The sequence below is a fragment of the Brachyhypopomus gauderio genome, chromosome 6 (genome assembly GCF_052324685.1).
Source record: "Brachyhypopomus gauderio isolate BG-103 chromosome 6, BGAUD_0.2, whole genome shotgun sequence".
NCBI classification, from domain to species: Eukaryota; Metazoa; Chordata; class Actinopteri; order Gymnotiformes; family Hypopomidae; genus Brachyhypopomus; species Brachyhypopomus gauderio.
Genome location: NC_135216.1, coordinates 23,785,376 through 23,801,282, shown reverse-complemented (window position 1 = coordinate 23,801,282; position 15,907 = coordinate 23,785,376). Strand labels below are relative to the sequence as shown.

The window sequence follows — 15,907 nt, the reverse complement described above, 5'->3', positions numbered from 1 at the left end:
AAACAGTCCCTTGTTACCTCCAATCAGCTGTCAGAATGCTGAAAATACACTTCAAGCCACTATAGAATGCTGTATATTGTTGAAGAACATTAAATACTAATTTAATATTTCCCCTCCCTCTAGAATATATGTGGGTATATATGTGGGTGTTGGCCTATTAACAGACCAACTTTTCTGACAGTTTGTAGAGAAACAAATATGCCTCAGATCTCAATATAGTACATGAACACACATATTGCCAGTATAGCAATACTAGCATCTCTTTAGCCCAGTCCCAGTCATTGTGAATGGGCTCTTTCCCCCAATCACTCTCTCTCTCTCAGTCACTCTCTCCCTCAGTCACTCTATCCCTCAGTCACTCTATCCCTCAGTCACTCTATCCCTCAGTCACTTTCTCTCCCTCAGTCACACACTCTCTCTCAGTCACACACTCTCTCTCTGTCACTCTCTCCCTCAGTCACTCTCTCCCTCAGTCACTCTCTCCCTCAGTCACTCTCTCCCTCAGTCACTCTCTCCCTCAGTCACTCTCTCCCTCAGTCACTCTCTCCCTCAGTCACTCTCTCCCTTAGTCAATTACTTTCTCCTTCATTCAGTTACTCTCTCTGTTACTCTCTCCATCACTCTTTCTCCCTCAGTCACTTTCTCCTTTAGTCAATTACTCTCTCCTTCATTCAGTTACTTTCATTCAGTTACTCCGTCTCCCTCAGTGGTGTGTTCCCTTCTCCTTACACAAACCCACTCCCACACATGGTCCCATATCATAAACTCCAACCCTGTTCCCATATTCCAATATCAAAATCTCCATTGTCATCATTCCCATGCTAATCAGGTATCTGTGGGACTGCTCGAGTGTGTGCATGTGTATCCTTATTCCTTGTTTTTGGTGGCCATAATAATCCCAAAATGAAAAGTAAGAGGTTTCTGGGATTAAGGCTTTAAAGTTCAGGTTAAAACAAATGCTTGGTATTACAGTAAAATATCATTCAATGAATAGAACAATGGACATTGTTCCAGCTGTAGTAATACCAGATCATGTTTAGATTTCTATATACAGTATGTGCATGGTCTTGGGCACATGTGTGAAACACTTATAAGACATGACATCACATGCACCGGCCTTCTACTACTAAAACATGGTAGTCGGCATGCTGTAGAGTTCATGTGTATTTATGAGTACATACGTGAATGCTCGTGCATGCACCCCTAGATGTGTTTTGGTTTTTTTTAAAGACACTATTTTAGAACTGGAGGTCGTGTTGCAAGAAAGGGATCCGTCCAGAGGGCTGGGTGTTGTGGGCCAGGCAGAGTCTCCTCGCCATCTGGAGCCAATGAGAGCTTCACACACTGCGTCTTGAACTAAAACAATCTTCACACACTTGGTCTTGAACGAAAACACTCTTTACACACTGCCCAAGCTGAATGACCTGTGCTCACAGGACATGACCTCATCTGTTTGATTACACTGCACAGAGTAACTCCACCAAGCAGACCATGGTCTTTTCGAGCTCATCAGGGAGCCGGGCTTTTGGAGGGCCGGGTCAGAGGTCAGCTTTGGCTTTCAGGACAGTGTATGTGGTGGAATTCAGAGAGGGGGCAGAGAGTGGGGTCAAGCAGAGTGGAGCTTGTGAAAAATGACACCGTCCATCTTCCCAGACACGAAGTCACTTGGAAAGTCCAATCAGTGCAGCAGAGACGTCTGCTGGACAAGAATTTCATTAAGGTTTATTACTGTGCGTTGTGACTGAAAGTGAGAAGATATTTCTATTGGTAATTCTATCGGTCATCATAAGGTATTTATATTATGTGACATAAATTTGCTTCTAGTACCTCTGAGACATGCTCAAAACACAATCTATAGAATCTATTGCAATATGACCTTATCAGAAAAAAAACATCTGGAAAATGATAGGTACAAAGAAAACACAGAAGACCTTCAGATAGTACTGATGTTCCAAAGAACTTTAAATGCCAGATGTGAAGGTAAACTAAGTGGTCCAACACTATCTCATGCGTGGACACTATCTTCTCCTGGATGATGCATTTCTTAAATGAGCCTTTCCAATATAATCGGGCATCTGAGAGCCTTCCCCATGCCGTCATCATCTCAGCGATGCTATTTTGAAACACATCTCCCATCCACAACAGCCAGGCGGTTAACTGGAGATCGGATAAGGATCTCATCAGGATGTGGACTGTTTGCACCCCGTGCCAGGGCCAGAGAGTCTGGAATGCGATGCCCCTGTGCCCCGGGCATCAGGGAGAAGCCGGCCAGCGAGCTCTGCACTCAGGAAAACCTATGTAGTCAACACACAGTCTCTGCAACAAAGTACTCCTGGTTCAACAACCCAGGTTCAAATGTGGAACAAGATCTGATCTGGGATCAGCAGATATATATAGAGCTCACCAGAGTTAAGTCATTAATGCATGCTTATGCGTCCTTCATGGAGTCATAACGTTGGTCTTCTGAAACATCTCAATATGCCTTCGTTCACTCCCCATGAGGGTAGCAGGAGGGATTGAAGGCCAGCATGTTCCTCCCCACAGATCTCTGCCAGACGTCCCCGCTGCCTCACCAGACCAGGACGATATTTATAGCCCTCTCCAGACGGGAGGCAGTAACAGGGCTTTGGGACTGACGGGACCGCTTAGAGTAATTACATCGTCCGCTGGGTGAAGTGGACTCGTTTCTGTCCAGTGCTGCTTGTTAATAACACCTGACCAGTTAAAGGACACATTTCATTCCAACACTGCTTGCTTCTCCTATAATGGATACATGTCCTGCAAGGCTCCTGCAGGACATACGGTGATGCTAAAGGTCCTGCAACAGAAGCTTCTCCCCAGTGATAGCAGAGGTGAATGACTGAAGCTGTTATGACAACATAACGATGCTCCTGAACAATCAGCACGGGCCTGATGCGTGATTTGTGCAGGCCTTGTAAACACCCTTGAAGCAATAAGAGTATTTAGGCTTATTGTAAGCAGAAACAGCTTGTATAACAACTTGGCAGACGGGAAGTTACGCATAGGGCAACACAGGCCAAACTGATTCATGAGCAACGCTGAACTTCAAAGAGGGGGGTGGGGGGGGGGGGGGGGGGGGACCAAACACAGTCACACAGAGCCAACAAGCGCCTGCAGTCTCACTACCGCTGCCCACCAACACCAGCAAGCATAAGGCAGCCAGGCGTCTTGGCATCCCCAACAGACATGTGCACACAGCTCACTACAGCATGGTGCAAGACTGAGCTGCAGTCCTGTAAGTGGGCTCAGTGCGCCTGTGCTATACATCCACACTGTTCAATGTGGAACTATTCATCATCAGATTTTTGCTAGGCATGCTGTTTTCACCGATATGCACATGCGCGCACACACACACACACACTCACACACACACACACACACACACACTCACACACATATACAAACAAAGGCCTCAAGTGTGCCTCCTGCAAGTAGACGCAGGCTGCAGTACCTTTGTACTTCTCCCTGACGTTCTCGTAGGCTCGCATGAAGTCCTGCTCGTCCACGCGAGCAGGTAGGCCGGCGTGATGATGCATGACCCTGAGGGCAGGTCAGCGCAGGGTCCTGCTCTCTTCTCTCTTCTCCTCTCTTCTGTCTTCTACCCTCTTCTCACTTCTCCTCTTTTTTCGTCTCCTCTGCGTCTCTCCTTCTCTGTTCCCTTTCTCGGTCAGACGTCTCTCCCTGACGGCTGGGTTGTCAGAGCAGACTAGCGTGCACGTGTGTGTATGCCGTGTCCCACTCAAACAAGATTGAGTGTGTATGTGCGTGTGTGTGTGTGTGTGTGTGCATGCGTGTGTCGCCTTCCACAGCATTGGCTCTCAGTCCAGACCACCAGTACCACTCCCCTCCTAAGCTTGAGAAATCCCAACACACACACACACACACAGTCCCTCCTCTTAAAGGCCCATACACTGGCTCCAGGCACAGAGTTGAAGAACAACAGCTCTAGTCCAGAAGAAATGAGTAAGCACACATACACACACAAACTCACATAAGTGCAACACAAATCCAAAGGCACAAGCACAAAAACACAATAATAGGATCCTGTTCAAGAGATAAACAACATCAAATAATGTCAGCAAAAATAAAAAAAGAATGAAAATAATAATTTTCACTTCAGATTTCCAGAAACTAGCCATTTTCAGTGACCAAAAATAGAAGAACTGGTCTGATCTGTCATGGCACCACACCCTTACTGAGTGAGCATGAGTGAGTTCAAGGGAGGGCAAACAGTGGAATCCTCTCTCACACGAATCAAACAAAAGTACAAAACTAAATCAATTTACAAACTAAAATACATCAGTGCTCCATAAAAGTAATACATTAGGAGGTAAATGCCACAGCTAAAACAACTTTGGTTCTTCACAAACTCCATGAAAACATGGGGCTAACACTGGTGTCATTACCCCAAGAAACGTCCCTTCATTTGAATCATTCAGAACTGCACAGATTATGAATGGGAGCTTCTTGACAGGAAGCTACATCAGTTACGCTTCTGTGTGGGTTACGTAATTGAGTGAGTGAGTGTGTGTGTGTGTGTGTGTGTGTGTGTGTGTGTGGGAGAGAGAGTGTGTTTGTAATAGAGGAAGATAGAGGGAGACAGTAAGGTAGATAAAAGAGGGATGTCCTGTCCTATTTCATAAATAAAAGGAAAAACATGTTAAAATACAAACCGGACTCCAAAAAAGTTGGGACACTAAACAACAAATCGTGAATAAAAACTGAATGCAAATGATGTGGAGGTGCCAACATTTAATATTTTATTCAGAATAAAACACAAATCACAGATCAAAAGTTTAAACTGAGAGAATGTATCATTTCAAGAGAAAAATATGTTGTTTCAAAATTTCATGGCATCAACAAATCCCAAAAAAGTTGGGACAAGGCCTCTTTTACCACTATGTGGCATCCTCTCTTCTTCTTACAACACTCAACAAACGTCTGGGGACAGAGGAGACCAGTTTCTCAAGTTTAGAAAAGAATGCTCTCACATTCATGTCTAATACAGGCTTCTAACAATCATCTTTATGCTCTTTATGATGCTCCAATGTTTTCTATAGGTGAAAGCTCTGGACTGCAGGCTGGCCATTTCAGTACACAGATCCTTCTCCTACGTAGCCATGATGTTGTGATTGCTGCAGAATGTGGTCTGGCACCTTGTTGAAAAATGCAGGGTCTTCCCTGAAAGAGACGACGTCTAGATGGGAGCATATGTTGTTCTAGAACCTTAGTTCTCTGCATTAATGGAGCCTTTCCAGACATGCAAGCTGCCCATGCCACAAGCACTCATGCAACCCCATACCATCAGTGATGCAGGCTTCTGAACAGAGCATGATAACAACTTGGGTTATCCTTGTCCTCTCTGGTCCGGATGACATGGCGTCCCATTGTTCCATAAAGAACTTCAAATCGTGACTCATCTGACCACAAAACTTCTTCCATTTTGCCACACTCCATTTTAAAGGACCCCTGGCCCAGTGCAAACGCCTGAGCTTGTGGAGCTTGGTTAGAAATGGCTTCTTCTTTGCACTGTAGAGTTTCAGCTGGCAACGGCGGATGGCACGGTGGATTGTGTTCACTGACAATGCTTTCTGGAAGTATTCCTGAGCCCATTAGGTTATTTCCTTGACAGTGGCATTCCTGTTTGAGGTGCAGTGACATTTAAGGGCCTGAAGATCATGAGCATCCAGTAGAGTTTTACGGCCTTGACCCTTATGTACAGCGATTGTTCTAGATTCTCTGAATCTTTTAATGATGTTATGCACGGTTGATGATGATAACTGAAAAGTCTTTGCTATTTTACACTGGGTAACACCATTCTGGTATTGCTGCACTATCTTTCTGTGCACCAATGGTGGAATTGGTGATCAGAGAGACACTGACACTGTGAGAAGCTCTTTTTATACCCAGTCATGTTGTCAATTGACCTAATTAGTGTTAATTGGTCTTCCAGCTCTTCGTTATATGCTCAATTTCCTTTTTCCAGCCACTTATTGCTACTTGTCCCAACTTTTTTGGGTTTTGTTGACAATGAAATTTTGAATCAACATATTTTTCCTTTATAATGTTACATTTACTTAGATTAAACTTTTGATCTGTCATCTATGTTCTATTATGAATAAGATATTGATATTTGCCATCTCCATCATGCCATCATTGCATTCAGTTTATATTCACAAATTGCTTAGTGTCCTAACTTCTTTGGAATCCGGTTTGCATGAAAACAGTTTTGTTATTGTCTTTTGTGAGAGGAGACAGAGGAACATCTTCATTGCCGTTAAATACAATAGAAAATAAGAGTCTCTACCTGTCAGATGGAGAATTTAACTTTGTAACAACACCACACATGACACAATACAGCACAATAGAATTATACCCCCACTCTAACACAAATCCTAATGTTATCTGTGATGTTACACAAATGATCTGCTGTTCACTACCATAAATTAAGCAAAATTTCATTGTATTGTATATCAGTATATATAGTATATAAAGTATCGATAATGATTCTATTCTATTCTAAAATGCCAAAATGGTTTACTCCTATGTTGCAAGTTTCTGAATACAGAAATTTAACTGCTCAAAACATTAAAGCTTAAAATATTACAAATGAGCTTTTGTACTACTTGAGAAAATCAAACAAAACTTTATAAATTACTGTACTTATAAATATTTTACTCCAGTTATAACCAGTGCTTAATTTGTAAATCAAATGATGCCGGAACGCAACCAGCGGCATGAGACAAGGGGTCACTGAGGCCAACAATGTCACCGGATCGCGCACAAATGTCAAAATAACAAGCCAGTTCGTATATATAAATTACTTTTAAATGATTTACGTGTGTTTTATAAGTGTTTTAAGTGCAGAAGTGCATTTTAAGTGCATTTTAGCCTAAATTCTAGCAATTTACAAATCTGAAACACAAAGCAACATTAAAATTTGTCAGGTAAATGTTCCTTCCCCTGTTTTTGAGAGGTGTTTCTCAGACGTGTGGACTCGAGTCACATGACTTGGACTCGAGTCCGACTCGAGTCACTAAACTGATGACTTGTGACTTGACTCAACAACATCACTGAAGACTTGCGACTTGACTTAGACTTTACCTTTACTGACTTGGACTTGGAATCGGACTTGAGCTTTAAGACTTGAAAAGACTTGAAATCCTTAACATAATATATAAGTAATATAGAATCACATAACTGGAGCATTTTTTATTAAATGGTGCCGTAAAATGTGAACTGCTCAGTTTATCCGTAACCTAGCTACAGGTGAAGTTCTGCAGCCGATCGGGGGGGGGGGGGGGGGGGGGGGGCAGCGTTGAATTTGTGTGGAGACGACAAGCAACATGCTCCCAAAAATTATCCTGTTCAATTATAAAGATTATGCTGTTGTGAATAAAAGAAGAACTGCGACATGCAAGACATGTGGAGTCAGGATAAGAGATGGAGATGCAACCACTTCAAACTTTGTTCGACATTTGAGGCTGTACAAACAAAAGTAAGTCTCTGCTATGAATATTTAACATAATGCTATAACGGTTAGCTAGCTAGCTGTGATGTGATAACTCAGGGGTCGAAAATGAACTTTTACAAGGGTCCACATGAGCAACTTGACTTGTGTGAGCGAGCCGCACCAACGAGAATTTTAAACCGGGGACCGGGGGGGGACGGACGGATGAACGAAAGTCACTGAGACGAGGGGGGGATGTGACGACGACATCTCACTCAAGCGAACCGAAACACTCAAACTAACTTAATATACTACTAATCAACTGCATCAATTGTGTTAAATATTGAAATTACATCTGGTGACTTGACTAGGACTTGAAGTTTAAGACTTGGGACTTGACTCGAGACTTGATTGTATTGACTTGGGACTTGACTTGAGACTTGATTGTGAAGACTTGAGACTTACTTGTTACTTGCAACTTAGTGACTTGTTCACATGTCTGGTGTTTCTTAATACTACCACATATCGTTTCGGAGAGCACTGCATAGAATGTGACGCAGCAAGTATAAATGCCTCCTCCGTTCGCGGAGGTTCCCGTGAGGTGTGCGGAGTCGCGCGCTACGGTCACTCGCGAAAGTATAACTAGCTTTATAGGGGAGACGCCTAAAGGCATCGCTAAAAAGGAGAGCTCTTATGTGATTTAGGAAGCCTGAATATGGATCTTGTGTTTAAAAAATGTCTTTTATAGAATTATTTGTCTTTTATTAGAATTATCTCTCCTAATTAACTGCAATAAAGAAAAAAAACTGATACGACAGTAGGCTACAGCTTTAGAAACTAGTGTTGCCACCTGTCCCGGTTTTCCCGTGCCTGTCTCGGTTTTCACGTGCCTGTCCCGGTTTGTCCCGGTTCTTTTTAATATTCGGTCCCGGCGAAAAAACTAGGTTAGTTCAAACCATGATTCAGACTGTTTCTGCACACTTTAAATCTGTTTTTTTTCTTGCTGTGTCAATTTTAAACCCCTCCGGTAACGTTTTACGTTCGCCACCCCCCGTCAACAGATTACACTCGCCACCCTGTGTCAGTATGACAGTGTCTTTGTTTTTTGTCAGACCTAGGTGGCAACCCTATTAGAAACGCAATAAACAATAACATCTGTACTAGATAACTTCTTAAGAAAAATAAGGTTCCATCAAAATAAGGTTGACAGCTCTGTGTTCCTTGGGAGCGGAATATGTAAACAACGCGCACGAGGGCATCAAAGGGCTGAATCGAAACTAGCTAGCGGTGGTATGCTAACGACAGCTAGCATCGCCACAGCGGGCGGAAATCATCATACAGTTAAGCCCGCCCATTAAGAGGGAAGATATGATTGGTCAATTTTACTGTCATTTGAAACTGCTATTGCGCTGAATTATAACTGCCTGGCCCTCTGTAAACGAACAGCAGGCATCACAGTCCTGATAGGGGGAGACACAGGCTCACAGGCTTCCACTTAACCCCTCACCTTCCAACACAGATTGAATAGACACGGGTGAATAATTTATTTGCTTATATTTTTGTAATTGTTTAGATGTCGATTATCAAACTGTAAGTAGATTAAATTAAATTGGATAAATTATATATATTTGTTTTAAGAATATTTTTAGGCCCTCTGAGAGGGCTAAGAGGGCCCTGACAGCTCCCCACTGCTACTAACCCATCTAGTATATGACCTACAGTATATGTGCAGTATCTAGCAGTAATCTCAGGAATGAACTCCTAAAACCCGGAGGTCTCTGCACACTGCCAATGGAGAAGTTCCAGCTTCTGAAATAATTTATGACAAAATACACAATGCTGATTTAGCAAGCACATGCTACACTAGAGTTCACACCTCTGCAGAAAAAACGCGCAAATCCTACATGAACCTGCCATGGCCTTTCAGAGGATTCTTGGGAAACATTTTGAACGGACTCAATCACGCCGGATTTATGCGCATTTCTCGGCATGCCAGATAATTCGCGCCAAACATGGAGCAAGAACAGCCATTTGTGTGCAATTAATCTAAACGCCACCAGCTAAGATCGAGCCGCACTCCACTCATTTCAACAGACTTGTTATTCTGTATGGAGATGTTGGAATACGCCGGAATAAACAGACCAGCTGTACTCTCGGTAGCGGTGGCTGGACGGCACCGCACAGACGTCCAGCCGTCTCGATACGCATAGGTGGAGCATTATTCTAGGAAGCTTTGCTTTGAGACAGTCTGTGTTTATATACACAAGCACAAAGCAAGATGGATTTCTCATTATAATATAAAGTGCAAACTTACAATTTTACGAACTCGACCAAGAAAATATACACGGAGTTTTACACACATAACGCAACAAAAGATGGAAAGAACAACATTAACAGGATATTTCAAGCTTGAGCAGTTCTCTTGGCAGGGATAGAGGGCCACTGAGATGGTTCTGGTCCAGCAGAGCCACTGAGATGGTTCTGGTCCAGCAAGGCCACTGAGATGGTTCTGGTCCAGCAGGGCCACTGAGATGGTTCTGGTCCAGCAGGTGGTCCAAGTCAAAATAAGCCAAAGCTGTAATCTCAGCAATCAATCCAAAGGTAATAGCCTCATTAGAAGTACTGCAACTCAAAAAAACCCAAACCAGTCATGCCTTTGAAAAAAAGACCTTAAAAGGTAAAAAAAGAAGCCCAGGTGTGAGCAGCGCTGGAATGCAGCTACTGCAAAAGCCAGGGACCTGTAGGCATAAAATCAAAACCATATTTCTTTCCTGCGGACAATTTGCCTGGGGAAAAATATTTGTTTGGAATACTGTCACCATGTGGTGAGAGCAGGTAAAAACAGCCAAGACAGGAGCCTTCAGAAGTTCTTAAACAAGGCAAACCAGTCCAGAAGCAGCCCGTGAAGACAATGAAGCAAGACAACAAAGAGCATTTAAAAATTAATCTGTTAAATCCAGAATCAGGAAGGCGAGTTTAGAATGCTCAACTGCCTTTAATAAAAAGTGTAAATGTAATTTACAAAAAATCATTAAAGATTATGATGTCTGCTTTGTGGTGTTTTTTGCTTCTTTGGTTTTTCTGCCCGACAACAAGGACTTGTTAATGTGTTAATGCTAGATGTAAAGCTGAGTAAGGGGTGTTGGGAGAAGTGAAACTTCTAGAACGTGTTAAGTATGAAATAAACACTGGAGAAAATGATCACTGCTGCTGAAGGATAGCAGAGACAGAAAAGACACCTGCTGGAACACACAAACGATCAACAGAATCCACTGCACTAGTAAATACTGCTTGTCAGCTAAAAAAAATTAGCTGACAATAATATCGCTTGATATATTTGTGTAAAATACTTTTTTTAAATACTAGAGAACTACTCTAGTATTACAGTTTTTCTCAGTCGATTTGGTACATATCTCACATGGTTTACATTGGCATCACAACAAGTGCATTTCTCAAAACAGTTAGTGCAAACAGCAAAACTCAATGAAATAAAGCAGATACTTCACTCAAAATTCTTTGTTTTGCCTCAAAAGCAAATATTTAGGTCAGTCAATTTGTCAGTGCCATCAGAATATCTAGTCTGTTTGCCATTGGCTATAAACAAGGCAGTCAAAATACTTATGTGATAACTGTGACAACTATAAGTCACAGTCAGTGCAGACTGTATATTCTGATGGAAACTAGCTGAGCTTTTGATTTCAAGAACGCTGCACATTCTGTGGTATATCAAATACATGTTACACACATACAAACTTACATGCAACACAAAGTTACAAATTGGACTGGAATCAAATTTGTACAGCAATATCGTTTGACTGTATTGTTCGTACTGCAATTTGTTGACAAAAACAAATCTGATTGAAATTCAGAAAAGACTGACTGGAAAAACTGTAGAGACTTATTCTACACATTCAAAACAACCTAAGAACATACAGCCACCTCTTGTTGTGTGAAGATGGAACCTCTGCTACCCCTATGAGCTAGTCTTGATATCCTTCATGGTATAAGAATGCACAAATGCAAAACAAAAAATTGAATAACATGAATTTATGTCAATGTGCAGCATTACAGAAGAGAGCACATTTCTGAATTACATACATGTTTTCTCTATGAAATGTTTGAACGATTGAAGACACAGTTGTTCTTCCAATATTCAGCTGCACCCAGCAATCAGCTTCAGCCTTTGTAAGACCATGACTTACATGTAAAACATGGTTCACAATTGATGCCCTTATTTCACTGTTTTGTCCCCTCAGCCTTACAGTCTTACACACAGTCTTACCCCTCTACACCACATAGTCTTACTCCTCTTCTTGGCTATTCACCCTGCACATGGCCTTGTCTTTCTATTATGAGACTTTGTGATACTGCAGTGTATGGTGTCAAAAAATGTTTGCCAATTACAGTAAAGGTTCATGAGACGCACCTCTGACCTGTGGTTAAGACCATTGGTTGATCTAAACCTTCACCAATTCCCTTTCTTACTGTAACTGAATGTTCACCTGCAAACAATTTAATCAAAATAGGATACATTACCTAAATGTAACAAAAAATTAACTAAATAAATAAATGTAAAATGATGCCTTAGAGATTATGACAACATGTTCATCACTTTTGCATATAATGACCTAGGCGATGATCTAAAGACTAAATGTTTTGGAGAGTAAGACAATTCAACAGACAATCCATACAATTGATAATGTAAAAAAAACAACAGACAATTATCCATGTCCATTTGCAAAATGTACAAAAGCATTTGCAAAATGTGAAACACAATGAGGAATGCAATTATGATGTGCACAAGTGACAAGGAGATGTGGAGACTGAATGAACAGTTTTGAGAATTTCAATTCTGATCTGAGAAATGAACCAAATCGACTGAGAAAAACTGTACAGTAATACTTAATATATGTTTCATGAAAATTAGAAATGTATTACCAACTTTCAATATCATTTCACTTCCTCTCAGTCCTTTTTCCCAGTCTGGGCAGTCCTCCCACTGCTTTGTAACAACACTGCACACACAGCCACAACAAACCCTGCAGTACCACAGTCAGAACACCCAGCGTTCCATAACATGTTAAAAGGCCCAGAGTGGCCCGTAAGCCCATGGAGAACATGTAGAAGCTTTAGTTGGTGACAGAGATGATAAGAACATCCAGTAAACGATGGTCATTTACACCAGGCACTTTCACACACTGCCAAGAGAAGTTGAGGGGAGGGAGTCGTCTCTTCCAACGCCATCGACCTTCAACCACAGGATGGGAGACTAGAGTAGGAAACTAGCCCACAGCCATCCTTCCCTGCTCTCTACAGACCAAGAACAACTCATAAAAAGAATGACCTTTCAAAGAAACAGCTTCAAAAATAGCAGTTTTGAAGTGGAGGGCATTACAAATCGCTAAAGTAGGAGACGAGATGGCATTCACATTACAGCGAATACTGAGACGCTCACAGTAGAATGGGACCTTGGCCATCGCTACTGCACAGTTTGGCTACTGCAGTTTTCGCCGATGCTTCATCAGTCCCATGTGGAATGTTTCCTCAGTTCCAGAACCTCTAAATGATTATAACCCCAGAGGAGCCCAATGCTCGGAACAGAAGCCATTATTCGAAGAGCTGCATCTGAGGCAGGAGAACATCCCCACGGAGATCATCCCCATGGAGACCATCCCCACGGAGATCTGCATAGCATGTGAGAATGAGAGCCGTAGCCGACCTCGCCCATAAATGAGGAGTGAGTGCACAGGCAGCTGACAGACAGACACATGCACACAGCAAAACTGGAAGGTAGACAGAGTGTGTGTGTGTGTTTGTGTGTGTGTGTGTGTGTGTTGGGGGGAGGAGAATGCTGAGTTAGGCATATTACAGCATGTGGTCAGGAAGGAGTAATGGGAGCTAAAATCACATGACCAAGCTGGATGACAAAACCTGCCTGCCAAACTCTGCCACTACACCAAAGCTGTCATAGACCTGTTCTATTACTCTACTGACAGCTGGCCAGCGGCGAGGCGAACTGACTCGCTCCAACTCCCGAAATGTTTCGACAGCTCAGAAAGAGCCAGCTTTCCAGGCGGAGAAAGCCTGGAAGAAAGACGGGCGAGAACAAGCCACTCAGATAGCCACTTTGGGAACGTTTTCAGCAAACAGGAACCGGAGCCTCAGAGAACACCACCTCAACAAACACACACTGGCTGCGCACACACATGGTGCACATTTGGGCTTGGTGTGCACCACGCATGCAACTCAAATGTTACATTTCATATTTGTACGCACTGGAAAAGGCAAACACTGTGCTGTAGTTGTGCAAATTTAGGGCCTGTTTTTCTTCCTCTTTCCTGTTCCTTTTCCAAGACAAGCTCCTGGTGTTATTCACATGTTAATGAAATTGGTGGTATATGGGATATGTTTGAGAGAGCTGTATTGCAGACAGGTAATTCAGGCTCTGCGGGACAGCAGATTAGTGGCTGATGAACACTCTCATTGATGTGAACACACTCAATTTGTGTGATGTCATGAGCATATGAGTTACCTCATTAATAGGCGTGATTCAGTTTCCCCACGTGTCCGCACCCATAACCTGGATGTAGCGATGTTCGCTCCACACAGCTGCAGCAGAAACACCCAACCCCACCCAACTCCGCCCACCACCACCCAACCCCACCCACCATCGCTCAGCAACGCCCCCACTCACCAGCAATGCGGATGACCGCCCTCTCGGCGGGGTCCAGCACATCCCCGGAGGCCGACTTGGAGCGCTTGACACGCTGGTGCTTGGCCAGGTTCCACGGCAGCGTGTCCCCGGGGAAGGGCGAGGACACCGGCTCGCTCTGGGTCTCCTCCGACGCAGACCTCTCCCGCAGACGTGGACGGGCTCCCGACATGACCTGCAGCGAGTTCGAGACAGACCTGTAGTGAGACCCAGCAGAGGGAAGTCGTTTGACCGTGGCAGTGTGGCCAAACATTTTCATCAATGTAGGGAAAAAAAAGCCATTTAACACAAGCCTATTTTCTCACTAATGCAGAGAGTCACATAAATCCCAATTCACACCTTGCAGACAAGAGCACAGCAATAAAGGAAAAGCAGTGCCCCCAACTTCAGTCTGCACAGGCTAGCATGGCAAAAAAATGATCCCAACCCGAATGCAACAGCACCATGATACCTAGAGCTACAGCTATATATAGACACACTTTCCTGCATGGCATAGGCTATTTGCTGTAAGCAGATAGTCTATAATGTCGAAACAACTAACCGGAGCCAAGTACACAAGCAATATCCATGTGAACCAAAACAGAGTAGTGAGGACAGATAGCGGTTTGAATTGGGTGCTAAATGTCCGAATAAAAGGCTAAATGCTGACCACTGACCACCGACAACTGTCCACTGTCTCCCACTGTCCCTCCCACCGTGTGCAAGATCTCTCCAGTCAAACAGTCATTTGTCAATTTTGCTTCTATATTTTGTCTCGGTACTGACCCATGCACACACACACACCACTGTGACACACACACCGATCCCAGTCATCAACCACTGCATTTCCGAAAATGAACAAAGCAATCTCTGATTTTAAGAGAATGCATGTCATTGCGAATCATTTCAAAGAATGTGTTGTCTAGCCCTGATTCCACATCAGTGGGGCGTTGGTGCTCTAACAAAACAAATAAAAAATGGAAAGTGTTGAAGATGGTATGACTAGTGATATAGTCTGACTTTATTCAACAAGGCTTCTGACCTGTGACTTACTTAACAATATGTGACTTATGTCAGTTATAATATGCTTTGAGGCAGGCAAATAATGTCAAATAACTATTTAGGACTATTTCAGGTACAAAGACGATCCCATAAATCAATTAGAGAATCACAACAATAAAGAATGGGAGAGTCTAGAAAACTGTATTTGTTTCAATGGCAGAAGAAGTGATGTGAAACATGATTAAATATCTCATTTACATCACAAAGGAATGGTTTAGTGGCTCTTTAGATGAAGGTAGCTCACCATCGGCAACAAATGGCTTTCACACTCCTGTACAAAAACCATTTTAAAAGTAGCCCTGGTTAAAGCGGTCTTGGACAACATAGTTTCTGTCCCATCATCTCTGTCTCCCCAGCATCACACCGACATTCCAACATAAAGCTCATTATGCCTGAGTTACCAGGAAACACAAACTAGTTCGAGGGGGCATGTCTTCAGCTGTCTGTGGAGCAGAGTGGCAAAGTCATTAGTCAGTAGATCTGAATAGAGGTTAGTAACACTGGGTAGCGCTTTAGCAAGGCTGGTTGGGTTAGACTGGCGCCAGTTCTGAGATGTCTAGAGTCTGTGGGTATGTGAGAATAGCACAAGATCTTTTTAGATTAGATTAGATTCAGCTTTATTGTCATTGCCATAGTGTGAATCTGTTCAGTAGCCTCCGGATGTGAGTGTGAATCTGTTCCAC

General features: G+C 43.0%; 1 protein-coding gene across 9 annotated transcripts in view; it reads right to left on the bottom strand.

The window, feature by feature from the left end:
* Nucleotides 1-15,907, bottom strand: part of pleca (plectin a) — a 93,793-nt gene that overhangs the window by 72,522 nt on the left and 5,364 nt on the right. For 6 of the 9 annotated variants that reach the window (XM_077009794.1, XM_077009795.1, XM_077009796.1 and 3 more), the window contains exon 4: nucleotides 14,166-14,358. In XM_077009794.1, coding sequence (XP_076865909.1) covers nucleotides 14,166-14,358 — 193 coding nt within the window. Of the gene's footprint in view, nucleotides 1-3,472; nucleotides 3,780-14,165; nucleotides 14,359-15,907 lie in introns of those variants that run through there. The other 3 variants (XM_077009812.1, XM_077009813.1, XM_077009804.1) reach the window with 2 other exon arrangements.